At 39.6% G+C, this 27958-nt stretch overlaps 2 protein-coding genes across 5 annotated transcripts in view; both read left to right on the top strand.

Moving 5' to 3' along the window:
* The window catches only part of btbd11b (BTB (POZ) domain containing 11b), an 87964-nt gene extending 74395 nt beyond the window's left edge, over positions 1-13569 (top strand). Inside the window, exons 4-17 of one of the 2 annotated variants that reach the window (XM_075469454.1) lie at positions 173-325; positions 572-737; positions 1378-1467; positions 3684-3785; positions 4725-4818; positions 5082-5217; positions 7554-7774; positions 7902-8080; positions 9644-9749; positions 10067-10169; positions 10444-10525; positions 10634-10702; positions 11733-11846; positions 12052-13569. In XM_075469454.1, the coding sequence (XP_075325569.1) occupies positions 173-325; positions 572-737; positions 1378-1467; positions 3684-3785; positions 4725-4818; positions 5082-5217; positions 7554-7774; positions 7902-8080; positions 9644-9749; positions 10067-10169; positions 10444-10525; positions 10634-10702; positions 11733-11846; positions 12052-12261 (1825 nt within the window). In that variant the 3' untranslated portion in view covers positions 12262-13569. The remainder of the gene's footprint in view (positions 1-172; positions 326-571; positions 738-1377; positions 1468-3683; positions 3786-4724; positions 4819-5081; positions 5218-7553; positions 7775-7901; positions 8081-9643; positions 9750-10066; positions 10170-10443; positions 10526-10633; positions 10703-11732; positions 11847-12051) is intronic. The other variant, XM_075469457.1, reaches the window with a different exon arrangement.
* Positions 13570-17993: 4424 nt separating this feature from the next.
* On the top strand, positions 17994-26385 carry mlc1 (modulator of VRAC current 1). 3 transcript variants are annotated; one of them, XM_075469452.1, is made up of 12 exons: positions 17995-18162; positions 20904-21183; positions 21567-21656; positions 21817-21870; positions 21984-22085; positions 22222-22323; positions 22443-22514; positions 22589-22705; positions 22825-22881; positions 24891-25013; positions 25189-25350; positions 25617-26385. In XM_075469452.1, exons 2-12 carry the CDS (start codon positions 20926-20928, stop codon positions 25692-25694), a joined length of 1215 nt encoding a protein of 404 aa, XP_075325567.1. In that variant the 5' UTR covers positions 17995-18162; positions 20904-20925; the 3' UTR covers positions 25695-26385. The 3 variants fall into 3 exon arrangements, with proteins under 3 accessions (XP_075325568.1, XP_075325567.1, XP_075325566.1); XM_075469451.1 differs by having other exon boundaries at positions 17997-18162; positions 25614-26385; XM_075469453.1 differs by lacking the exons at positions 22589-22705; positions 22825-22881 and having other exon boundaries at positions 17994-18162; positions 25614-26385.
* Positions 26386-27958: the final 1573 nt, after the last annotated feature.

Below are 27958 nucleotides of genomic sequence, written 5' to 3'. Positions count from 1 at the left end.
AGACAGTTTTCATCCTGTTCTGCACCAGGTGATTTTTGCAAAATAACATGTACAAATTCTGTATTAGGTGGATTTTCTTTGCCAGTGCTTGGGCACACCTTGTACTCAGGCTGACAGAAGTTTAGTGTGTGTCTGTTGTGGCCTGAGCATGTGCTTCTATCTCCCCCTACAGGCCTTTTATGGTGCTGCCAGCTTTGATGGAGTGGGTGCGTGTGGCCGTGGTCCACACAGAACACAGACGCAGCTTCTCTGTGGACAGCGACGACGTTCGGCAGGCTGCCAGGCTGCTGCTCCCTGGAGTGGACTGTGAGCCTCGCCAGCTCCGGTATGGCTCTGAGGAGTGTGCTTGCCTTTAAGCTGCAGAGCATGTGTTCAACCAATCTCTTCTTCTGAACCCACAAACACACACACATAAATTATACAAACAATGATATTCATATTTCTAATACATTTATCATCTCCTTAGAGTTAGAAATGAAGCTTGTCACATGTTTAAGGAAAATATGTCTCATTTAAATGGTCATAACAGCAAGCCTGCACTGGGAATCACTGTTTGTGCTTTGCCCTTCAGAACGGATGACTGCTTCTGTGCCTCACGGAAACTGGATGCTGCCTCTACTGAGGCAAAATTCCTGCAGGACTTGGGCTTCCGTATGCTCAGCTGTGGACGAACAGACCTGGTAAAGCAGGCCGTCAACCTGCTTGGGCCGGATGGAATCAACAGCATGAATGAGCAGGTTAGAGGCATAGTCAACATGTGAATAATGCATATGCTGGCACATTTCTACTCATGCACACGCACATACATGGCCTAAGGAGAGGTATATTTTTTTTGCTTGATAAACCAAGGCTCCTTTACCTTTGAGCATGAGGGAAGTTGTACATATTAAATCTTCCTTTGGCTTATTTTTCCTGCGGTGCTCCTGTCAAGCCAGCCTACATTATATCATGACTACCAACCTCTAGTGTGGTAAATCATCAATGGAATACTGCAAGTGTAATTCATGACTTTCCATGAGAAATTCAAATTTAGTTGGTGGCTGAACTTAGCAGGAAACTTTCAAACACTAAGTCTAGTACAGAATGTTTCTTTCAGACTGTCATCCCAGATAACCTAGATGACATATTGATTTATATGGTATGCTGTAAACAAACTGATCAACAAACTCAAGATGGCTGGAGAAGAGCTGTTAAGGATACAAGTTTGGAGCTGACTAAAAGTTCAATACATATAGTGCAGATAACTTAACGATTTAGAACAAAAGAAGAAGGAATAATGACTTAATATTTAGAAATGCTGTGTGGAAACTAAATAAAGTGAATAATTGCATCTTTAACTTCAGGCTGCTTTTGCTCTTTGCCCCTGTGTTCGTGTAGGGGATGACCCCGCTGATGTACGCTTGTGTCCGTGGAGACGAGGCCATGGTACAGATGCTGCTGGATGCAGGAGCAGAAATTAACAGCGAGGTCAGTGGCGAAAAAGTTTCTGCTACTGTTCAAGGTTTTGACAATGGGTTTAGGTCAAAGTCAGCACTATTGTGTAGCAGTCGAATTATAAGATTAATATATGCAGTGTAAGTTAAACTTGATTTCCTTGTTTGTACCAAGGCAAACCAGACTGAGGAGGAATGGGTTTTATAAAAGAGGAGAGGTGTTAACAGGGCTTTTGCTTTTCTCAGTATCTACAGATTTATATCCACTTTATATGTGTAACTTCCTTATTTGTGTGGTGTAGAATTGAAGAAAACCAAACATCATCTCTCACCTCATCTTGCTCTCTCCCATGTCTCATGCTGCTACATATAATAAAGGTGGGAATCATGAGGCCCTGACTGCCCAGGCACACAAAGAAACAGATTTTCGTTTAATTCAGGTAGAGGTTTGCCTCTGAGTCTTTCTCTCTATCAGGAAAGTGGAAAAAGTGGTTGGCTGACTGAAAGCATGATGAATACCTCACAGAGTCTGCAAACGACTGAGGTGGCATCCTTTCACTTGTCCATTCAGTTCAGACCTCATGATCCTGATCTTTGTTGGTCACCTCAGCAGCAACATGTCCCATCAGTTACTGTGTCAGTGTTGATTTTTAGTTTGTTGCATTCATGACCTCAGGTCAAAGCACAAAGCACTGTACACTTTCATCTTCATTTCATGCCGTTGTGCAGACATGTTTCTGTCCGCAGCTCAAAGATGGATTAAGTAGTGAAGTGGGATTTTTTCAATTATTTGGTTCCAATACGGTTCTCATTGGTAAATGTACATCAGCTGTGAAATTAGAATTACTGGCAGGTAATGTTATTGACATCCTGGCATTCATATACATTCCTTCCTTACAATGATGAAAGTCTGATGCTCTAATAAGAACAATGCCATCAGTGTAGACATCCAGGGATATTGTGCCTTTTAATGCAGTTGTGTGACACTTTGTGCTTATTATTCACACACTGGAAATATTTGGCGCTTCATTTTTATGTCCGAGCAAAATTGGTATTAAATCCAACTGAATTGCATTTTAAATCGAATCCAGTTGGGATGTGAATCAGAGCAGAATTCATTTGGGAAATATCTGGTGATATCCAGCGATGTCAAGGAACATGACATCCAGCAATTTAGTATCCAAACCCACATAATTTGATCCAAGGAGGCCTCCATCCCTACTACCCACAAGACCCAAAGGATGTACTGCCAAAACTCAGAGCCAGACACCACAAAAGTTACTGTGTCCACACCTTGATGGGTCAGAGCTGTTTTTTTGGGGCATGAAGGGAAGCTACACAATATCAGGCAGATGTTTTAATGTTATATATAATGTCAGCAATATGCAGCAGAACTAACAAAACATTTGAAGAATAATAAATTAAACTGCAGGAAGAGTTACCTTCCCAAAATACAGGTGGACTATAATTAATCTGTGTTGCAGCGTACTTTTAGGGTGGTAAGACTGAAAAAAGATGTGCAAATCTTGGAATCATAAAGGATCTGTCAATCATTTATGGAGTAAGGATAATGTTTGCATCATCTTAAAGATAAATCTGTGGAAATGTAGTTGTTATAAAGGAAATCCAGGGCAGCTTTTATTTCCTCTCACATTATACAATGGAAACCACCATTTTTGTGTAGTTTTCCAGTACTGGACTACAAATGTGACCTTACCTTTTCTCAAAAAATTCTGCAAATTGTACGTTTTATAGCCACCTGGTTTCAAAACCAATATCACCCAGTTTTGTGCCAGTTTATCTAGTGTTACCGAGACGTTTTTTTCTACGTGTTGAATCTGCAGCCTGAGGTAATATTATGTACCTTTGTGCTTTGTTCATGTGGCTATCTCTTTTCTGTCATGCTTTCATTTGATCAGCCGGATCACAGAGATCAGACGGGTCAGAGCCCTGTCACAGAAACCCACTGTGGATCAAAGTGAAACCATTAGTACATGGCCAATCTACACAGATCAATCCATGGGTTTCATTAGAAAGTGAACATGGGGACAGGATGTCCTCTGCAGCCCCAGGGTTCCTAGTTAATTACTCTAGATATTCATGTAAAGCTTCCTCTCCCTGTCTCTCCTCCCTACAGCTGCTTGTCTTGTGATCCATTGGCCATGTAGCAGTTTTAATGGCTTGATGTCTCTCTCCTTCACCAATCTCCCTCCTCCCCACCCATCCCACCCACCTGTATCCCTTCCCCAGGTGCCAAACACAGTGCATAGGCACCCCTCAGTCTTTCCCGAAACGCGGCAGGCGACGCCCCTCACTTTCGCTGTGTTACACGGACATGTGCCTGTGGTGCAGGTAGTGACATCCTTGCTCACCTGTGAATCTCTCATTGTGACCTCTTGTTCTGCTTCAGCTCATGGTTGGTCTTCATTGTCATTTTTGTCTTCAGACCTTCTCTTAGTTTTTTTCCATCTCTCTCTTTTTATTTCTAATAATTCAGGTTCTGTTTGAGTGTTTTTTCTGATTTAAAGAGGGCATTTACTGAGTCCCTCTAGGCAAGAACTTGGCTTACTCCTGTCTGTTTGGATGTTTTAGCAAATGAATCAGACTGCATTTAGCAAGTGGAAAGTGGAAACTCTGCAGCCTAATTGGTATTGAACTCATTTAACTAATTCAATTAGCCCCCCTAAATGATCTAGCCATTGGATTTTGAATCATTTTATTGTCATAGAAAACATTAATGCCACCTGACATTGCAATTTGGTCTCTGAGTGCATCAGATATATATAAAAAATTGTATATAAAGATTACATTCTATCGTGTATTGTCATTCAATTGTAATTACTCATCATTTTATGCACAATTTCCAAGATACTGATTTTAAATGCAACCCATGTTTCATCCCATGAGATGACAAGGTTGGTGTCAGGAGCTTGTTGAGGTTCCTCTTTCTTATGAATAAAATATTTCCAGATAGATCTGCATCAACTTTTATTAATTGTGAAGATCTCTCTGCCAATGCTAGGAGAAGTGCTACAGTATTATTTGGGCTAAATTGGAAAGAGGGCTGTTAGAATACAGTTCATAACGTTGAATTATCCTTGCTGTTTACATTCTGCTATAGGTAGTACAGTGCTGTAAATGAGGAAAGTCATATTTGTTCATTTTCTCACAAATTGAGAGAAGCTTAAATCTAATTTTAGTTCAGATTTGTTAGCCAGTTGATTCTTCTGCCTTCCCTTTATCGTTTACCTCTCACTTTCCTGTAATGCATACTTGCATGCCCACCTGCAGTTGCTGCTGGATGCCAAAGCCAACGTGGAGGGTTCCCTGCAGGATGGGATGGAGAACTACACAGAGACCCCGCTGCAGCTGGCTGCCGCTGCAGGTACAAGCACACAGCATCCTCTCTGAATCTGGGCCAGATGTACTGCGCCATGCTGGCAACAGCAGCTGGTCATCTAAAAGCAGCTGATAACAGCGCCTGACTGTCAGCATTATGACTGGCTAGGAAACCACATTAGAGTTTATCAATCCAGGATACTGCCAAAAGTAGACAGATTGAGAAATAAATGTAGAGAAAATCATAAAATTTTCTGGTTTAATGTCCTTGTGAGTGTGTGAACTCGGTCATTGTTTTTTCACATGCAGGTAACTTTGAGCTTGTGTGTTTGCTGCTGGAGCGGGGGGCTGACCCCATGGTGGGAACCATGTACCGTAACGGCATTTCTACAGCACCGCAGGGAGACATGAACTCCTACAGCCTGGCAGCAGCTCATGGACACAGGTGGCTTACACAAATATTAATGTTCAGTAATCCCATTTACAAGTAAACCAACAGAAAATACACAATCCCACTTAGTTCACACAGTGTACTCAGCATATAATCTTGTTTAGGTACAAACACGGTCTCATAAGAGAGCGTGTCTTTGAAACTGACACCTCATCCGCTGAATGGATTTGTTTTGATTACTTCATGACTGAACTGATTTATTCAAAGATTTTTAGTTTTGAGATGGCACAATTCAAAAACAAAAGAAAAATTGCACAACCATCTTAAATGTCTGACTGAACTAAATATAATGTCATCTCTAAACACTAAAACTATTTACAAACACAATAAATGGAATTAATCTTGATAACACCTTCTCTTTCAGGCCTACATATATATATATACAGAGAAGACATGTTTACTTGGTTATGCTGTTGTGTTGCCCAAAAGAACTCTAGAAAATAAAGTGGAAGTTTGCAAATTAACAACCATCTATCTATGTTGCCACTTTATTTAGGACCGAATTACAAAGTTGTTGCAGTATTATTTAAATAGAAATTTCTCTGAAATAAAGTATTACCACTTCCCTCTGGGTTTTTGCTTAATGTGGATATTTCTACAAGATGGCACAAGCTACCAGTTTTTCTGACTATTTCCACCAGAGTGGAAATATGTTTGGACCATCATCTATATTTTTTGTGATGTAAGTCAAGTCAAGGCTCTGCAGTGCATGAGTTTGTGTTCCTGAACCATTAGATATGCACAGCTGGAAGTCACATGTGAGCAGGATTATGGTCGAAGTCATTGGCAGTATTATGGGCAACATGAGAGACTCCTGCCGTCTACATCCACTCTATTAGTTGAGGGAACACTGACATAGTGTTCTGCAGAAATCTCTACTTTTTAAAATGATTTATAATATTTCAGTATTGTATACTGTTCATTTTACAGAAATTACATGATTTGTTAGCATTTCAAGGCAGGAAAATACCAAATACATGACTAAAGTGTTTGGTTTTTCTTTTTTTTTGTTATGTACAAGAAGTACATTTATTTTATCAAGCTTGTGATACTTTTTAATCAGATCTCCAAAAAAAAAACTGGGACGTTTTCTGAAATAAACCTAGTTAATACTTAAAAAATTGTTTGGATCTTTATTTAACAGAGACAACAGCAAAGGCAACCATTTGCCTTCACTGCCCAACTTCATTGTATTTAGAAAATATAATCTAATCTAGAATCTAATGCAGGTAACACAAAAAGTCGCGATATTCATGTTTACTATTGTGTAACATCATCCTTCCTTTGAATTGCTCCATGAAATTATTTGGGAACTGAAGAGACTAATTGTTGTAGTTTTACAAGAGGATTTTGTGTCTATTCTTGCCTAACACAAGATTTAAGCTGTTCAACAGTTTAGTTTTTTGTTGTTGTCTGATTCTTCTATTTTTTATGCACCATGCATTTTCATTAGGAGACAGATCTGAACTATAAGCAGGCCAGAAAAGCATACACCCTCTGTGTCTGTTGAGAGTCATGCAGAATGACCACTGTCTTATTATCCATGTGAAATGACCTTCTGTGCACAGATTTCAGCATCATTTCTGTCCAGAGTTAATGTATGGCTACTACCTTGCATAATACAGTTTCAGGTTACAGTTCTAAATGCAGCGGTACACTATATAATGTGAAAATGGTTTTCCAAGGCATTATTGAGCCCATATAGCGATATTGATCACAGTGTAATGACAGTTTCTCAGGCAGTGCTGTCTGAGGGCTTGAGGTTTCCAGCTTTGTACTTATGCTGAGATTTCCTCATACTCTCTGAATCTTTTGACAGTGTTAATGTTGACACTGTAGATGTTGAAAGACTAAAGTTGGTTGCAATTTTGCTTCGAGAAATATTTAATTTATAATTGGTGTGCAAAAATCAACACAAAAGGAAAACCTTGCCCATCGGTTTTCAATGCTTTGGCTTCGGTATTGCAAAACAATATATTTCAGAATCATTATCCAACAACCATAATTTTTCCGCCCAAGCCTTTGACATAGAATCACAGCTTTTTTGCAAGGAAGGTTGTAGCTTTAATAGACTATCACAGTAATGGGTGCAACTAAGTTTCTGTTATATCATCTTTGAATTTGTCTATTTCCTTTATTGCTTAACACTATTTGTGGTATTTGAGAGAAGAGACAAACTCCTCTTTGGTAAAGAGCAATTTAATTAAGTTCTCGACTGTGCAGCTGAACTAAATTATGTTTCTCTTTCTGTTTAGAATAGAATAGAATAGAATAGAATAGAAAAGTACTTTATTCATTTATTCATTCGTTTATGTGCTTTTTCCCCGTAGAAATGTGTTCCGTAAGCTGTTGTCCCATTCAGAGAAAGGTAAAGGGGATGTTTTGTCCTTGGAGGAAATTCTGGCAGAGGGTTCGGAACTGGAAGGTAGAAGTCCATCTCAGATGGACCTGATCCGAACTGGAAAAGCCAAACTTAAAGCACTGAAAGAAGCCATGTACCACGGTGCTGAACATGGACATGTGGACATCACCATAGATATACGTAGCCTTGGTGGGTATCTGTAAACACTTCAATCATCAGTTTTCTGCCATATCTCATTATTTATGCAACATTTACTCTTTGTGCAGTCTCTATGTGCTAAGTTTCACGTGTTTTCATCTCTGGGACTGTTTCTCAGGGGTCCCGTGGACTTTGCACACTTGGCTGGAGTCTCTGCGTACATGCTTCCATCAGCATCGTCGGCCTCTGATCCAGGGTCTTCTGAAAGAGTTCAGCTGCATTGAGGAAGAGGAGTACACAGAGGAGCTCATCACGCATGGCCTGCCTCTCATGTTCCAGATTCTCATGGCCAGCAAGGTACTCTTTAGGTGACATCGCAAAGACAAAAACTGTTGAACTGAACCTCCTCCAAAACAAAAATGTGATCTTCACATTTAGATTTCTATATCTTTATCTTACTGTGATTATTTTTTCAAGTATCTGTGCTCAGTTTGCTGAACTCTGGCCCCCTCTCACCCTCTTTCTTTATTATCATTCTGTGGTCAGCTTCTCAGAGACTGACAGTCTTGCAGGCTCGCTCAATATCAATTGTCTAAAATGATAATGATTTATGATGAGCCCCCAGTCTTCTCTGTTGTAGCAAATTAGATCAGGGCCCCTTCTCATTACTTTAGCTCATGATACCCTTCGTAGCCTACATTAGATGTAAAACAATTCACTGTTGTCCTGCAATGCACCTCTGTTTGCTTTGCCTACTTTGGCATGCTGTATGTACTAGGTATGAGGAAAAAGAAATAGAAAAATAGTGTATTTTCATACCAACAGCATTTATCTCTCTTCATTTAGTGAGGTTTTATGTAGCAGGCTATAATAGGAAATGATCTGGTCCTTTCCAGGTCTGAAAATTAGGTAAATACAACCTCAAATGAACAACAACGCATGGCATACTACAGTGTGGTTTTACTTTTTTAACCAAATGTGAATCACAATGAGCCACATAAAGCTCAAAATCTAAAATAACCAAAAATAATTGCACTGTTTTTAGTGAATTGTGATTACAAGATTTATTAAATCCCTCTACAAGAATACTTCAAATGCTCTTTTTCATGAATTTTAAATTTGAAAAGGAAACCCCCATTAACACGCATACATGTCCACTGAGTTGGTACTTATTTAACAGCAAAACAAGGTTTGTGCCAGTTACAAAGAGTAAATCTGCCCACTAAACTTCAGTACATTGCTGCACTGTCAGTCCTTACCCTCTGTCACACATTGGTTGTGCCTTATGGGCTGAAAAAAGACGTCATCATCAACCTTCCACTGTTCCTCCTCATAATTCACACATGCCAAACAGAGCCGATTCAGCCCCGCATTGGGGAATCATCTGAGTGATGACAACATAGTTGCCAGCTTGATGTGTGTAAGCACGCAAGAGGCGAGGAGTTTCTACCTCCTCAACGACTCAGAGGAATATCAGCGGCCAATCAACTTCAACCCCCATTCCATCTCTTTCTTTCTTTCTTTCTTTCTTTCTTTCTTTCTTTCTTTCTTTCTTTCTTTCTTTCTTTCTTTCTTTCTTTCTTTCTTTCTTTCTTTCTTTCTTTCTTTCTTTCAATCAAATTTAAAAGCATATTTGTTCCCTGTCATGTAGTCATGTTTCATTGACTGCAATCAGCCTAAATGCTAGACCAAACACTTCATGATGCTAAGGTTTGTCGTAAAAACAGCTAATTGAATAAGCTACTTGACCTGTCACTGTGCTGATGTTGACGATGTTTGTGAAGGAGGGTTGCGGATTATGCTTTCTCAATTATATGGATTCTTTCTATATGTAACATTTACACCGTCTTTATACATGATAGGCCATTCACTGAGGGCTCACCTCACCCTCTTTCTTTTCTTCTGCTTGTTTGTTATCAGAATGAAGTGATCAGCCAGCAGCTGTCTGCAATTTTCACCCAGTGTTACGGCCCTTACCCCATCCCCAAACTGTCAGAGATCAAAAGGAAGCAGTCATCACGTTTGGGTGAGCATTCGTTTTTGTCATATTATTTTAGTTACTGTAAACAAACAATAGAAATAGACAACATTAAGGGAGCATAAAAAAATTACTGCAATGTTAAATTTTGAGCCAGCTCTTTCTGAATGTGAAAGACCATATTTAGAGAGTGTTTATACCACCATCTAGTGTTCATAGGCTAATGTCGATAATGTGGCATAAATGTATGCAATTGAGTATAAGTAGCTGAAATGTTTAGAATGGGTAATGAGGCTAAATTGAGTTTGGTCTCCTAAACAGATGATCAGAAAGAAATTCAATATTTCTGGCCATGTGTCTCTCAGATCCTCATTTCCTGAATAATAAAGAGATGTCTGATGTGACTTTTTTGGTGGATGGGAAACCTTTTTATGCCCACAAAGTCCTGCTGTTCACAGCATCCAACAGGTACTTAAGCATTAGTTTTCATAATGTATGTGAACTGTCATTTTTGTTGAGTAAGATCCAGAATATATGAAGGTTTTTGCTTGTTTTCATAAAGCAATTATCAAATGTATATAAAGCAGTACATCAGTTTTACCCTCATGTCACATTATATTGACGACAACTAGAACATACTGTTATAAAATGATTTAAGTAGTATACATAATTCAGTTTCTTTTTTACATTATTTCCTTGTCTGTTTTCATTGCTCACGCTGTCTCATTTTCTTTCTCTCAAGGTTCAAATCTCTTCTAGCAAACAGACCTTGTGGTGAAAACACATGCATTGAAATTAGCAATGTCAAATACAACATCTTTCAGGTAATTACGAACCTAAATCCTCAGCCATGTCTACAGACTCTTTCTTTTATATATTTGTACATTTTGTCTCTTTGTATGGGAGCTGTGAAACATGTCTGCTCTTTTCAGCTGGTGATGCAGTATCTGTACTGTGGAGGGACAGATGCTCTGCACATAAGGAACACTAATGTTATGGAGGTTAGATCATTTATAAATCTTATAATGGAATCCTGGAACTTGTATTAAACACTTTGAAATATGGATTTGTTTATTTATAAAATAGTTTCCATGGCTTTGTTTTCTTGGACTTGTCATTCTAGTAAGGGCAAATGTTTCAGATGCTGCAAAAAAATGCTAATTTCTTGTCACTGGTGTGGAGCGAAACTATTAGGTTTCTCATGTGTCATTTGAAGGTGGCGGTTTAGGTTACATTATTACACATAGCTGATAAAAATAGTATTGATTATGTTTCTTCTATAGAATGGCATGAAGCTGAAAAGTCATGTGAGTTAAATGTTCACAATATAATCATTTTACATCATATACGTACAACAGTGTTTTTTCAAAACTGTACTTTTCCTCCTACAGCATAAAAAAGAAACCACGGAAAAAGTTCCTGTCCATTTGTCCATATACTAACGTACGAGGCATATACATAGTGGGAAAGCATCTGAAGAAATGGATAAATACTTAATTTTATGCATGCTCTGCCTTACAAAGAAGCCAATAGTATTTGCATTGTCACTTAACTTCTACTCCTTGACTTCAGGGAGCAAGAGTTACAGATTTGCAATCAATGCTGGCTTGCAGACTATAGGGTGAGACCAGTACATAATTGATACATATATGTATATATATATATATATATATATATATATAAAACATGTCAAATATCTCCGGTTTTCCCTGTCTTCACATAAACTTCTCAATAAATGTCTGAATATCTTAAAACTGGACAAGGTTTTCCAAAAGTTTGGTTTCAGCTACCTACAAGGGAGTAAAAGACAGGCTAAGATGGATATAAAAAAAAAAAAATCACATTTCTTTTAAAAAGTACTTGTGTAAAAGCAGGAAAAAACCTTTTAATGCAATACTTAGTGTACATTTGAAAACAAAGAAACACAGCTACAATAAATATTGCATCAATTTCAGGGCGAATTATACATAATCATCAAACAGAAAACAAAAAAATTATTTTAATATGTTATTTTTGTTGCTTTTGTTTCAGCTCTTGTCAGCAGCCAAGTTCTTTCAGCTGGAGGCATTGCAGAGGCACTGTGAGATTATCTGCTGTAAGAACATCAACACGGAAACTTGTGTTGAGCTCTACAACCACACCAAGGTAAAGGAAAAAGTGAAAGGGGGAAGATTTAATACAAACATGTAAATACATGTAAGGTTAACATGTTGCTGATCAAAGTTTACAATATATTCAACTATTGTTGCACGTTTAACCCACAGAAAATTATACTTCCTTAAAAAAATTGATATAGTTCAACTTAGCAACTCTCAATGACCCAGAGTCACTTCCCCCAATTTCTTCGCAGTTTCTCGATGCCCCAGACCTAGCGTCTTATATAGAGGGCTACTTCCTGAAGAACATGGTGATCCTGATTGAGGTGGAGTCCTTCAAACAGCTTTTGTACGATGCACCACCTGATAGCCCTGGCTGTGACATTCTGCAGGCCCTGGAGAAAACCTTGGCCATCCGCATCCAGTCCATCCACCTGTCCTCCTCCAAGGGATCCATTGTCTGAACCCTTTCTGAACTCAAGAACAGAGATTATTCATCAGAGAGGGATCAGAGACACAACACTGTAATGACTTGCATCTGAAAGATGGATCGTTTTCACCTGGAGATGAAAATGTGAATCATGAGCTTGCCATGTTACGACTTCTGTCTCCGTGAAACTCATTAATTGCAAATATGCTTCTTGTTATCTTAGCACAGATGGTTACAAGTCTGTCTGTCTGTCTGCCTCATTGATATATGTCTACTAACACAACTGTCATATGGTAGCTGTATTATGGCTCAACTTGCCAATAACATATATTACTGTAACAATGTCCCTTGCTCAACAAAGAATTTAAGTTGTACACTCGTGTTGAACTCAATGGATCAAGTGTGACCACAGGAACTCAGAGAAAGAGTTTCAACCAAACACAATTGTCAGAGCTTTTGAACACATGGTTCAAAAAGAAACCTCAACATAATGTGATGAGCCATTCGTGGATATTAGGAGGGACCACTGCCTCATGATCACTTGCTGAAACATTTGGACCTGTACAGTAAAGATCATTTGTACATTTGTCAGTCAGATTTGTGCTACTGCTCCTCAAAGCCAAACAAGTCAAACAAAAGAAAATAAATTGTAATATGACTGAAGCAGGTGACTTTAGGCACCTTGTAAGGAAAGAGGACTTTTACTTCCTCCACTGCTGTGTAAATTTTGTTAATAAAAAACAGAGATATTGAAAATGTAAGTTAATGTATATATTCACATATTTTTTTCTCATGTGTCTTTGAGTTGGATATTGTTGTAAAAACAAAAAAAGCTCAACTTATAAATATCTATGATTAAATGTTGCATGTCAGAGAGATTGCTTGTTTTTCTGTTTGAACTGTTATGATTATGTTAAGGAACTGGTTTCACGCTTGAGAATAGTTTTTTGTCATCAGCATGGGTCACTGTTAATGTGTCACAGTCACAGTTGTGTCATTGTTTTGGTTGTGAGAGGTTCCAAGCCTGTTTAGTCCTGAACTGGGAACAATATGCCATCAGCTTTTTTCCCCTGGGATTGTGAAAATGTGTGGCTTGAGCTTTCCTCTATAAAGATTATAACTGTATAAAGACTATGGATTTGCTTTTATCATCATCTGGTGCAATCTCTTTCTAGGAAACAGGAGACATCTACAATTCTGTTTGATGTGAAATTATGAAAGCTGCCCTGTTACCATTTTTTTCTCTGCAGTAAAATGTTAGATCTCAACTGGTAGGTGGTTTAATGTGGCACCCAACAGTGCAAACACCAGTACAATTCAAATAGCCTCAAGAAAACCTGGTTCACAGGACACTCTTCATGAAATCGATAAACAAAAAAAAAAAAAAATTAATAAAAGCTCATTAAACAACGTGTGTAATCTTAATCATCCATACACTGTTGTAGGATTACTGAACTCTAATTATAGCTATTAAAGCAGCACCAATGACATTTGGCTACTTTGCCCACAGGGATGCTTCAGATATGGCTCAATTTTAATGATAAATTGCATGTCTCATCTATCCATAAGGACAAAAGCTTGGACTTTATCACATCACTCGTAGATTAAAAATAATGTAATGTCTTTCAAGAAGCTAAACAAACTGAAATAAAATCAAAGCAAGGAGCTATCATAGCTAAATAGTAGTAAGCTAGTAGCTAGAGCTTACTCAGTAAATTCAATGAAATTAGTGTTCATAAAATATTTAATTTCATAGTGGAACCCTTGAGTGTATGTAAAGGATATATTTGCAGAATTGCAATTCTACTCAAAGAAATGTGCTGACAGATAGGCTGGTTCAGGTCTGCACACTGTGCAAGATAAATTTTGCCATTTGTTTGCTTTCCAGTGAAGCCACTTAAGCTACTACTACAAGATTGTAGACAATATACCTGTCAGTATGTCGCATAGCTTAATTTGCATGTTGGTGTAACTTTAAAAGTAGGTAGTTTCATATTTAATATCCAGATGAATGCAGATGATGATCTAAGCATTGCTAAGATCACTGTGGTCATGCTTATAAATGTTCTTCTAATCAACTCATTGATGAGTAGCCTACATATACTTGTTAACAAATGTTTAATGATATCAGGGATGGAGCCAAATCCATGTAAGTGCTCAGCAAAGCAAAAATGTTTTCCGGGGATATTTACTTAGAATAGTAGGCTATATCTAATGTTATGTCCATGACTGAATAAGCTGTTAGTGACAATCCTTAAAGTAACTGAAAAGGTTCTCAGTCCTATGAGGGATAATACATATCAGGTTTCAATTTAGAGACAATCGGAGAGAGCAACATCGCACCTGTCACAAAGACACGTGTGAATGACCACAGGCAAGGACCAGGAGACAGCTAATTTTTCACCTGATATTCTCGTCGCTGACACACTGAGAGGTGCTATGACTGAGGTGGATGAATACAGAAAAAGCTGAAAGAGGGCAACATCAAAGCCCAAACAGCAAAAGAAAAATAATGCACTTACTGACAGACTTAAAGGTGGGGTAGGGGTTCTTTTTCTGGAGCATTTTTTTACATATTGCTTGAAATACTCTTCACACCCCCATTGCAACCAATTAATTAAAAGTTTTGACACAAATATGAAAAGTGTTAGTGGCCTCTAGAACATACAATCTAGGAAAAACAGTATCCAATCATTGTGAACGGACCGTTCACAATGATTGGATTCTGATGCCGTCTATCAAACTGCAACCTGCTCCTCCCTCCCCCTCCTTCCCCCTGTGCGTGTACCCTGCTCCGTGAACGAATTACGCGTCCAGAAGCTTGGCAGGAAGCTAAACTAGAGCCAGCTTGGCTAGCACCTAGCATTATTAAACGTATAGTTAGCATATACTAAATACTAAATACTAAATACGGCAACGATCGATGCTTGCTGTCAGAACAGCGCTCGTGCACCTTCGTGCTCGTGTGCATTCATGTACTCTAGAGGCGTGGCTTCGTGGGGAAAGTGAAGAAAAGGGTTGAGACATTTTACCTGTGTATTTTCAAAATGCAGCTTCGCTGGACTCAAAATCCAGGATCTCCTACCCTACCTTTAAAGGGATATGCCACCCCCAGGCCAAATTAAGTGTATCCCCGCATTCCCGAGACATAAATAAGTGTGTGGGAGCGTTTTCCTGGCGACCCAGGCATTGTCCGAATCTCACAGCACTGACCACTGCTTGGTTGCGCGTAATACATACATGCTAGCGTCGCCAGCGTCGCCAATCGAAATATTTCGCCCAACGTGAATTAATTTACTTGATTTACCTTCTAATTACTGTGTGAGTGGTGTACTTTCACATCGAGTGCAAATGACTGTATAAACAACACGCAAGCCTTGGTTTGCTCATGTCGGTTTGGGAACTAGTTTCCAGTGCGGGAAAACACAGCCGAAGCACACTCGCTGCTACGTCATTGGGAATCCCCCCCCCCCTGGCTGCTTCACGCTGGTTTGTTTGAGGAAAGCGGGGGTGGAAAAATGGGCAAAGGGTTGGAATGAATAATGCTAAATAAATGTATCATTGAACCACCAGGACTGAGCTTTGCCCTGGAATCACCCCGTCTCAGAAGTGCCAACATGTCAAGAGTCAATTTGCAGCGTCAACATCCTCTCACACAACAGAACTGGACTTAAAAGCAACTTATTGACTGATGCCCTAATGCATAAGTCAATACTTATCATTGACTTTTGCATTAGGGCAGCATTGTTACTGTTTAGGGAAACCATTTGTATTTGTTTTAGATTTGCTTTCAAAATGCAAATCCCTGTGTAATGCATTTTGTGGCACTTTGTGATATGTGCTTGATCTGGATCACCTGCCCTCCTCAAGTCTGAGTGAACTAGCTCTTCCTCCATGCAGATATAAAAGCCACAAATCAGCTTCTCTTTTTTTAAGTCAGCATCCCAAACACTAATGACATCACTAGCTGTTTCACACTTTCCACATAGTGCAAATAAGTGTGCATATCATCAGATAATATCTTATTCTATTATACTTTTGATGCATATTCTCTCCTGTAGTGTCTTCTCTTGATTAAAGAGGTTTCCTTTCATATCTTTTAACATAAAGCATTCTGGGTTGCCATGAGCTCAACTCTGAAGGCCTATTGTGATTAAATTAGTTTTAGTCAGATTAGTTTTAAAGAAGTTTTTTTTGGCTGGCTGTCTTAAAGAAATCTGACATGAAACCAGATAAACTGGAAAAATAGCATGATTACATGATGAATAATTTGGACATGTAAATTGATGAATAATTATTTGCAGACTCAGATATTCCACATTACTGTATCGTGTATGATCATCAAGCAACAGAAGAATTGGGGAAAAAATTATGCGGGTGAGTTTAAAACAACTACTTGAATTGACAGAGCATTGACTAGATAAAAATGAAAGAAAAAAAAAGACATTCTGACCTAATAAATACACCTAGCAAGACAAGCAGAATGTGAGAGTGAAATGTATGCAGAGAGAACAGATGTAGCCTTGTTCTTTTCAAGTCTGCTGTTGTGCAAAAGAGGGTTAAAGCAGAGCGGTGAAGACAATGTGTGTGGTCACTGAGCACTGCAGCTGCTGTCAATAAATGCTGCTGAGGAGAATTCCTCTCCCACTTCCCCAGCAAACATGCTGTAAATTGATTTAAAATGACTGTTGAAACATTTGGAGTGCAATTAGATGATTTTTATTATTTTGCTTTAGGCTTTTAGGCAGCCAGATAAATATGACACTGATGTTAATGTCCTTTATGTGATAGAAAAGTCACCAGCAGCAAATGAGATTTTAATTGATATTCATAAAATGGCCATTTCTTTTTCATCAAACCACAGATCCCCATTAATGTTCTCAAACTGTTGCAGAATGCCTGTCTCTCTTTGAGTGTGCATGGTATTTGCGATTGAGGGACATTGTGACAGCAGTTGTTAAGGAGTCACCATGGTTACAGCTGGCCAGGAACAATGCTGAGTTGGGAATGCTGCACTGTGTTAAACACTGAATGGAATCCTGCAGTTCACTTACATGTTGATGCGTACATGCAGACACAATTAACACACATTCCCAAGGCGTCCTCATCCAACAGGATTTCCTCCTGGATGAGTAGTTAAGAGATTTGTTTTTGAAGCGAAAATGATCCATCATTAGATTAGCTGTGCCAGGCAAGAGACCATGTGATTAAGCCATGGAAATGTCTCTGCTGCCTCTTTTCTAAAGCACTGCTGGGCATCTTAATTTACTGAGCTGTGAAATGCAAGTTAAACACTAAGTAACACCAGTGGAGGTTGTTAGGAGGGATTGCACAAGGGGACAAATACAAAGACTATTTGACACTGTGCCTGATGGGATTTATATGAAAGTTTCTGTGAAGTTGAAACATTCCGTGTTGTCATGCGCTCAACTCTGAAGGCCTATTGTTCAGTTTTCTGAGTAGGTTGATGTGCATGTGTGTGTGCATGAGCAAAATGGGGTGGTGTTGGGGGGCAGCGGTGGGTTGGTAAAAAGTGTGTTTGCCCCACTAACTCTGCCCCCAGCGCGAGCCTCTTCATCCTCCCCTCGTTGTCATGCACAGGCGCTCTCCCTTTGGCACAAAGTAGGCTGGCAGCACAAGAGCCATGTGTTTTAGCTCCACGCTTTGAAGGGCTCCAAAAACTTTTCAAAGCCACTTCTGAGAAACATCGCGTAACGGGACAGAGAGAGAGAGAGAGTGAGATAGCGAGAGAGAGAGAGAGAGAGTGGATGGAAAAGAGGAGGAGAGTAGGGGTGAAGACAGAGTAAAACTGCATGGGACAGAGACGGGGTGCAGAAGAGGCTGAAAAATAAATATGCTGCCTTGCATGTGGTGATTGAATAGCAATTGTTGACGATTCCTTTGTTGGACTAACTGTGGAGATTCACAACAAGAGGTGAGTGTAGAGGGGGAGTGTGACAGTGAAAATGTAAAAAAGACGAAGTAGAAAAAAGTGTAAAGTGTTCTGTTGATATCAAGGACTTGGCGCTCTCTGATCATTTCTGTGTGTTCTCTGACTTACAGTTAACTCCAAACATTCAGTTAACCCGTGTATCTGTTAGAAAAAGGTACATAAATGAGAATACCAGTGCTAAGTTTATGGAAGTTATAGCTATGTCATCAACTGCGAGTGCAGAGACAGTTGATGAACTCTTAGATGACTTTAACTTGAAAATCTCAAATGTCATGGATACTGTTGCACCTGTTAAAAATAAGATGATCTTGAGCAGAAGCGAACACCATGGAGGAACACTATTATGGTAAAGGCCTTGAAAACAGAATGCAGGAAAGCAGAGCGTAAATGGCGAAAAACTAAACTTCAAATTCACCATGACCTCCACAAACAAAGTCTTTGTAATTTTAACCACGGGTTACTCAAGGCTAGACAGCAACACTTATCTGAAATGATTAATAAGAACATCAACAACACTCGTGCTCTGTTTGCTATGGTTAATAAGCTGACAACCCCCCCAAAAACAGATAGTTTCAGAACTCTGTTCCACAGAAAAATGCAATGAATTTGCTTGTTTTTTCAATGAAAAAATCAAATCTATAAGGCTAAATATCAACATAAATGAGCAAAATAATAAAATGACGCAATCCTTAAAACCACCTAGGAATCAATCAACTATGATGTCAGAATTCAATACAGTTGACCAAAAAACCATAGAAGAAACAGTCCAGCATCTTAAACCATCGACATCCTGTCTTGACACAATGCCATCTGACTTCTTTAAAACTATTGCTCTGTCCAAACAGATTTGCAGCAAATAATAAACTGCTCACTTCAACCAGGCAAGTTTCCTAAACCCTTAAAAGTAGCTGCCATCAAGCCACTCCTAAAAAAGAGAACATTGGATGCTTCCATTTTAACCAACTACAGACCCATCTCAAATCTTCCTTTTATAGCCAAGATTGTTGAGAAAGTGGTTTTTAATCAACTCAGTAACTTCTTGAACTCCAATGGACTCCTTGACAAATTTCAGTCAGGCTTCCGACCTCACCACAGTACAGAAACGGCTCTTATTAAAGTGTTAAATGACATAAGGTTGAACACTGACTCTGGCAAGGTGTCAGTTCTGGTATTGTTGGATCTCAGTGCTGCATTTGACACTGTGGATCACAGTATACTGCTGAACAGGTTGGAAACCTGGGCAGGACTCAGCGGGACAGTCCTAGAATGGTTCAGGTCCTACTTGCAGGAGCGGAGTTATTTTGTGACTATTGGAAGTAATCAATCTGATTGAGTGGCTATGACATGTGGAGTTCCTCAGGGGTCAGTTCTTGGACCCCTTCTGTTCACTCTATACATGCTGCCTCTGGGTCAAATTCTGAAGAACTCTAAAGTCAACTACCACAGCTATGCAGATGACACATATATCTCGCACTGTCTCCAGATGACTGCAGTCCTATTGAGTCATTGTGCGACTGCTGAGAGCAAGTCAAAAAGTGGATGAACCAAAATTTCCTTCAGTAAGAAAAAACTGAGGTCATTGTGTTTGGCAACAAAGAGAAGAGGTTTGCTGTCAGTAAACATCTTGAGTCACTGTCTCTAGAAACTAAAGACCAAGTCCGGAACCTCGGCGTGCTGATAGACTCAGACCTGACCTTCAACAGTCATATCAAATCAGTCACCAAATCAGCCTTTTGTCAACTTAAGAACATATCCAGAATTGAGGGTTTCATGTCCCAAACAGATCAGGAGAAGCTGATTCATGCTTTCATCTCCAGCAGACTTGACTACTGTAACGGTCTTCTGACTGGACTCCCCCAAAAGAGTCTCAAACAGCTGCAGCTCATTCAGAACGCTGCAGCCCGAGTTTTAACCAGAACAAAGAGATCACATCACATCACCCCAGTTCTCAAGTCTTTACATTGGCTCCCGGTCAGATACAGAATAGATTTTAAAGTTCTGCTACTCGTCTACAAATCACAGAATGGTTTAGGTCCAGAATACATGAATGACATGCTAGCAGAGTATAAACCCAGTAGAGCTCTGAGATCTACTGACTCAAGTCAGATAGTGGAGCCCAGAGTTCAAACTAGACACGGTGAAGCAACTTTTAGCTGTTATGCTGCACACAACTGGAACAAACTACCAGCAGAACTGAAATCAGCCCCAACTGTAAGCACTTTTAAATCCAGGTTAAAAACATTTCTCTTTCGGTGTGCGTATGGTTGAGTTTATATCTTTCTTTTTCCCCTCTTCTTTGATTGCTTTTAACTGTGTTTTTAATTTTTATTCTATTTTTGTTTCTCTTTAAATTGCTGCTTTATGCTGTTCTTTTAAATGCCTTGTCTTTATGTAAAGCACATTGAGTTGCCTGTGGTATGAAATGCGCTATATAAATAAAGATGCCTTGCCTTGCCTTGCCTAATTCTTTGAGCTTGAGTGGACAAATCTGATAGGTTTGTTTTGTGATTTTGCTCAATTAGGAGGGTATTTTCTCACAGTTTAATGCTCTTTCCATGGGTATTTTTTCATAGATTCACATGTTGGAGTGCTCTGATTCCAATGTTCATTTTGAAATAAACTTACTGATTGATCAGAGAAATAGAAAAGAAATGTTAATTAAGGTTCAATTTCATGTCTCTAGCTAAAAATCCATTTGTGTGTTTCTTAACATATCACTTAAGTTGGCCGATCGCTGTTTCAAAGATGCAGCGTGAAGAGCAGTCAGCCAGAGAGGAGTTCACCTACAGCCACATGCCCACTCTGGAGAGAGGAAATGGGACACTGGGACGCCGGGGTGACAGAGGATCGGAGAGAAGGCCAGAAAGGGGGGAGAGGGATAGGCCCGAGCGGGACAGCTACACAGTAGACGTGAGGGCCAGTGACCTGCAGCTGGCCCAGACGGAGCCTCTAAAGCACCCCTGTTTCAGCTACAGGGCCTGGCTCTACAGTGTCCTCATAGGGGTGAGAGGCAACATGGTCAGAGAGACTAACAAAGGAAGCACACTGCAGGATTTGCCTTTTCTGTCCATAACACAAAAAATTACAGATTGGGGTGAGTCATTTTCAGATGGAAGAGTATCCCAATCTCAAATTTTTGAGTGACATGGCAACCAAAAAATCTTGTTTTGTGCCTCCATAATTAAATGAAATGAATTAAAAACAAACACCTGGATGTGGTTGTTCCATGCCAAATGTCAACAGTTTGTCAATGGTTGTATTAGTCTGACTATCCCATTCATAGAGATGTGTGTGCGCATGTGAGAGAAATATTTGTTCTGCTCCTACTGAATGCATGAGTGTCTGTAACTGCACGCATGCATGCATGCATATTCGTGTGTCTTCAGGGCTGTCTGCTCATCACATCTGGTTTCTCCCTGTACCTGGGAAATGTGTTTCCTGTTGCCATGGACTACCTGCGCTGTGCTGCAGGCTCTGTAAGTGCACATCAAAAAATCACAGTCACCTTCGTGTTTACATGCTTAATCCCTTTATCTTAATAAGCACATTAGCATCATTTTGATAAGACTGAAGTGGCAATATGGCATCTGTTTAAAAGAACATTTCAGCAGCTCATTTGTTGATGTTTTTTTATAGGGCATCCCTGCAGCAATAGCTAGCTTTGCTATTGCCAAGAACAGACATGTTGCAGTGAGTAAACAATTCGTACCGCAAAAGCTAAACAGATTATCATGTGATGATGCTTTTTTTAAATAAAGACTTTTCAAATATGTAGAATTATGTTATCAACATATTTTTCACAGGTGTCAGATTTCCAGGTGGTCTATGTGTCAACATTTGCTGTGACGACAACATGCCTGGTTTGGTTTGGTTGTAAACTGGTCTTGAACCCCACTGCTGTCAATGTAATTCCATCCTTGGTCATAGATAATGAGGGCTCCAAATCCCTGGGTTGCACTTTAGTTATTCTCAAGCATTTCCTTCATCTCCTTTCCTCAGTGTTTTTGACTATGTTATTTTCCCTTCTCTGTCTCTTTGCAGATCAACTTTAACCTCATCTTGATGATTTTGCTGGAGGTGTTGATGGCCAGCAGCGTCATCCTGTCCGCCCGCTCTGCAGAGGACTGCTGCTACCAAAGGAAGGTGTGTGTGAATGTGTGATTGATTCCTTTTGTTCCTCCATTTGATGCCTCCTCACTGTTCCTCTCCAAGTTGCTTTCATTCCACCCTAACCCTATTCAATCTCTCTGTCAATCCTGTAGTCTGTGATGTATGACAGACCTATGGTTATTAAACCTGCAGTGTTCCCCACTCGACTCCTTAAGGCATATTCTGTGAGTATAGCGTTGTAATATATTTTGTTGCTCCATGTGTCTGTCATTGAATCACTGACAAATGTCCCTAAAAGGTGATTGAAATAATCGTGGGAATCTCTGCTGTATTTGGAGGGATTATTGCGCTCAACATGGACGCGTTGCTGCCCGGTCCCTACTTGTCGGTCACATTTTTCTGGATCCTCGTGGCTGTAAGTTTTCCCAGTAAAGCCCTCTTTAATTAATACACACAGCAGCTCAGAGTGATAAGTTATAAGAATTGCATCAGTTACTGGTCTGATCATTAAACTTTGCATGTAATCCATTATAGTGTTTTCCCAGCGCTATTGCCAGTCATGTTGTGTCAGAATACCCCAACAAATGTCTGGTGAGTACAAAACACTGCAAAAAACATTAGCAAATAAATTGCAATTATTTTGTTCTTTTCTAGTCTTGTTGACCACTTCAAGGTTCACCCATTTACACATACATCACACAACACTTCTAAGTCTATACCAGTTTAGCTTTGTGGTGCTTTTACTCTATTATACAAATTCCAGTGAGGGCATCAAGGACAATGTCTTGTTAAAGGGCATTTCAACATGTGGACTTGGGAAGGATCAAACCGACAACCTCCTAAGTGGTAGACAACTGCTCCGCTTCCTGAGCCACAGTCATTACCACAGTATACAAAATTTTTGCAACTCTAGTCAAAACATGTGTTTTTGTGAAGCATTGACCCAATCTACAAAAGGCATTCAAGCTATAAATAAAGGTTTAGATTTACTTCATATTGAAAACAATACTATTTTCCACAACCATTTAAAACAACAAAAACGAGTGTTATTGTGGTGTGGTGGTTAGTATCGTCAACGTACAACCAGAATGTACCTAGTTTAAAGCGATACAATGTAACTTCTCAAAAAGCCCACCATGGAGCTCCCCCTACAGGCTTGGAGGTAATGTACGGTTACACTGTCGTAAAAACAACACCCTTTCACTTTCACTTTTCACGTTTGTTGACGAACCGGCGAGGAGTCAGAAGGTGCAAGCTATGTCGACCGAGAAGGTAAGAGTAATCAAATGTACCTGGGAGCATGAGAGCGGTCTATTTGTTTTTGCGGTAGGTGTGCCAGAAAGCAAGTCGAAATACTTCCGCTCAGCTCCCGGGCCGCTACCGGCCCGGTCCAACAAAGTTACATAGCGCAGTTTTTCCAACTCAGACCCCCGAAGGGCATAGGAGACAGGCCAATCGTAATATTAAAACTCATTCTAGCCGCACAATTTTTTTCAAGCTGTTATTTTATAGTAGAAATGTTAGGCTACATAGTATTGCTTTAACCTAAAATCTTTTGCTTTCTGTTTGGAATTTGTCTGCATGGGTTTTTTCCACATATTGCAGCTTCCTCCATCGAGAAACATGCATTTATGGTTAATTGGTGATTTTCAATCGACAACTAGTTTGCATGATTTATAGTCTCTGTGTTAGCCTTGTGAAGGACTGGCGACCAGACCAGGGTGTCTCTAGTTTATCCCCCTGTGACAGTGTGGCGAGGCTCCCACTCCACCACAGTCACAAATAGGATGAAGTGGGTATTGAAAATTCTGCATGACAAAGGCAGGAAAGGGCACAAAAGGAAAGTTTGTGTCACCTTCATGGCTAACTCTTAACATCAAAGTTGTGCCAAAAGTAGAAAGTATCACAACCGCAGGAGGGGTTGCACATTAGAACAGAGCTCCACCACGGCAGAGTTTTCCAAATAGTTCTGAAGATCTTTTCCAACATCATATGGGATTTATTACCCATTTCTACCAGTCCCATGACAGGTGTTTTGCTTTATTATTCTTCCACATGTTTAACTGACCTTCAACATAACATCCAACTCATCGCTATTTCCTAATTGTATAGCTAACTGAAGAAAAACACTTTACTGCCTCTGTCAATTTACAAAGCTTTGAAAACTGCATCCCCTGGCCTTTCCTAATGATAACTGTGAACAAGCAAAATTTCTAACAAGCTAATTAAGAGATTAGAGTTCAAACTCTTGGGATCCTTAAACCTTTGCATGAAGCAATTTCAATATTTCAACTTTAATATTGTGCAAAACACAAACTAATACATTGATCTGGATTAAATGGGGGGGGGGGGGGGGGCAGTGTAATATGTATTAGGTCTTTACATTTAGTATGATCAATTATTCTATCAATAATCTATTAATGCCGACAGGAAGAGGACAGGAACATTGTCCAGTTGTATCAATTTTGTGCTGTTCTCTGGCATATTTTCTCCCCTCCTGCTATTTTCTGTCCCATAGGAGGTTAATTGGTATTCTGAGGTACAATTTCACAACTGTACATTTCAGATTTATCTCCTCTTTCTTCTGGTTTGTTTCTCAGGTGGAGGTGCTGATTGCCATCAGCAGCGTGACATCTCCACTTCTCTTTTCAGCCTCTGGCTTCCTCTCTTGCAGTGTAACCAGCTTTATTGAAATTTTCCTTCACGATGTGCCTCCAGCCAAGGTGAATTTAATGACATGAAAGAGTGTGATGTGCAGATTTATAAATGTTCCCTATCCAGCCTTGACTTCCAGTTGACTGTAAAACAAAAAAAAAAAGAGGCAGACTTTTGAGAAGCAGTGGAAGTAACTCACCAGAAATATTTAATTTCCTCTGTATGTCTGTGTGTGGGTGTTAGCAATCCTACGACATTCTGCTATTGATTCTGATGGTTCTGCTGCTGGTGCAGGCAGTTCTTACTTCAGCCACAGTGGTGCACTGTGCCTCATATAAGAGTCAGCTCCGCATGGGAGCTCTGGAGTGCGATGAGAGCATGCGAACCACGGCCCGTTACACTGAGGTATGGCAGGAGTAACCAATAGATGTGGGCACAAAAGTCCAAATCTGTCTTTTTAATTCTCCCTTTGCTACTCTTTCCACTTCCTGCAAGAGACACAAGTGAAATAACGTGTATTTCCACAGATACATGACAATATCAAATCTAATATGCTAGTCAAACATGCTAAAAGGAAGTTGTGCTGCTCAAGCTCACACTTGAATAATACATGTTTTCATCACCCTTTTATCCCTGTCTTTCTCCCTCACCCTTTTTGGCTCTATCAGCAGCATGCATCCAATGGAACACTGCAAGATTTTGACAAGGACAGAGCGTGGAAGGCAGTTGTGGTCCAAATGGCTCAATAAGCAGAAGTTTGTAGAAAAGGAGGGATGAAGCCAGGTTTGTAAGCTCCAAGAACGAGGACAAGGGTAGTAGACAGAGACTAGAAGAAAGAAACTGGGATGAATGGAATATAAAGTAAAAAACAAAGGATAGAAAGGAGATAAAAAGAAAGTTCAAAGATATTTTATTGTTTTTTCATAAAGATAATTTTATAGATAATACTTTGTACACTTTGCTTTCATGTTTGTTCTCTGGATTTTAGTCTTTGTTTCATTCTCAATGCATTAAGGAGTTATTTGACAAAGACACAAAGTATTTTTTGATAATGATACCATGTACAGAAGATATTATGAACAATCAAGTGAGATAATGATTAGTAATAGACCCAAGTGTTTGAGCGTAATCGTAGAGCTTATTATATGTTGACACATTAATCCTGTTCTGCACTATAAATACATGAAACATGACTCATTGTGGATTTAATGGATGCTGCAGTTTTGTTAGAAATAAAGATTGATTCTTTTACTGCAGACATGCAGTACTGATGTAAAGAATCACAACTCAATTTATGTCTTATGTTAAAACTGAAATGTCACTAGCTGTCTGTAAAGATGTGTTTGTTTCTCTGTAATGTTGCAGATATGATCAAGTATCTGCAAATTGTACAATTGTTTGGATAATAAAGAAGGCAAGAAATCATGATGGCACCAATTACCAATCGTTTTCTCCAAAATATTATTTTTTATTTATTTATTTTTCATATAGATGAATGTGATGAACAGACTGTTGGTGAATTTTTATGTTTTGCAAATTAGCACCAAAATTCACTCAACTCCATCTTCTTATTTGGAAATTAGAGCGGTGCTTTCATTATTATTATAGCCTAATGTCATGATGACTTTTTTTCTTTTCTGTGTTAATTTACTATACCCCCTATTTTCAGTCGTGTTTACAGTTTTTCTCTATTGCTTAAACACATTTCACGATACTGCCCTCACTTTTCACAAAAGTCTAAACACAAAACACTTTTCTAAAGCTACGTACACACAACCTCACAGTCTCTTTTCAAAACCAACCCATCACACCAAAACAGTTGCTCATATGCTCAAAACCAACCCATCACACCAAAACAATTGCTCATATGCTCAAAAGCATACTTTGACACCACAATACCGCTCAAGGCCTGCGAAAAAATTTAAACACTACTGAGCATCATTAACCACATTACCAAAAATATTGAAAACACAATTTTCAGAGTGTGAGACTGTTCTTTTTACAGTTTCACAACTGCCAGGATGCATTTGAGCAACCCTCATTTATTCTCAAATATGTATTGGGCATTTACTATAGATTTGTGCATTTCATAGGAATAATGAATAATACAGAAAATGCAGTAATAGCACAACTCAATGCAGAAATGAGTACTGTAAACTCCATGGAGGATCCATTACACACAATAGATACAGTGCAGTAACAATTGAAAACACAATGTTCAGGGTGCGATTTCTTTTATTACAGTACGTTGTACATGTAAATTGACACTGAAATCATTGGGCGGCATCACGTCGTCGGGCTGGGTCGGGCCACAGGACCTCATCAACGTCACAGGCAATATTGTCCATAGCCAAACAACGTGGGAAGAATGCCCTGGCATGCCGCACCCAGCCTTGGAACGCCTCCACAGCCACATCATCACAGGCCAGGTCCATAGCCCTGAGAAGGTTCTCTCTGGTGTAAGGTTGGCGGTCATAGACCTTCCACCGCCATGATGAGAAGAACTCTTCTATTGGGTTTAGGAATGGAGAGTAGGGTGGCAGACACACATTAATAAATTGCTGGTTGATGTTAAACCACTCTCTGACCTGGATGCTGCGATGGAAACTAACATTGTCCCAGAGGATGACATATATGGGAAGATCAGCCGGCCCAGGATTCTGCTGGTCGTGGTGATCAGCTGGCCCAGCATTCGGGTGGTCATTGTCATGCAAAACATCTCTGAGCTCTCCTAGGAAGGTGAGGAGACGCTCAGTGTTGTAGGCACCAAGTTCAGCATGCCGGTGGAGAAGCCCTCTAGAACTCATGGCAGCGCCGAGAGTGATGTTTCCTCCACGTTGGCCGGGCACATCAATGATAGCTCTCCGTCCTATGATGTTACGGCCTCTCCTCCTCCTTTTTGTGAGGTTGAAGCCAGCCTCATCCACAAATAGAAATTCATGGGGTCTGGCCATGAACTCCTCTTCTTCTGCCTTGATCATCCATTTTTGTTTGGAACATTCAGCAAACTGAC

The sequence above is a fragment of the Odontesthes bonariensis genome, chromosome 7 (assembly GCF_027942865.1).
Source record: "Odontesthes bonariensis isolate fOdoBon6 chromosome 7, fOdoBon6.hap1, whole genome shotgun sequence".
Classification (NCBI taxonomy): domain Eukaryota; kingdom Metazoa; phylum Chordata; class Actinopteri; order Atheriniformes; family Atherinopsidae; genus Odontesthes; species Odontesthes bonariensis.
The sequence above is the reverse complement of the archived record's forward strand: the minus strand, read 5'-3'. Positions and strand labels throughout refer to the sequence as shown.

Excerpts from the sequence above, each read along its gene's own strand:
- mlc1 (XM_075469451.1), top strand. The coding sequence starts at position 20,926 with ATGCAGCGTGAAGAGCAGTCAGCCAGAGAGGAGTTCACCTACAGCCAC. Across the intron at positions 21,184-21,566 it reads TCTACAGTGTCCTCATAGGG|GGCTGTCTGCTCATCACATC; the intron begins GTGAGAGGCAAC and ends GTGTGTCTTCAG. Across the intron at positions 21,871-21,983 it reads CCAAGAACAGACATGTTGCA|GTGTCAGATTTCCAGGTGGT; the intron begins GTGAGTAAACAA and ends TATTTTTCACAG.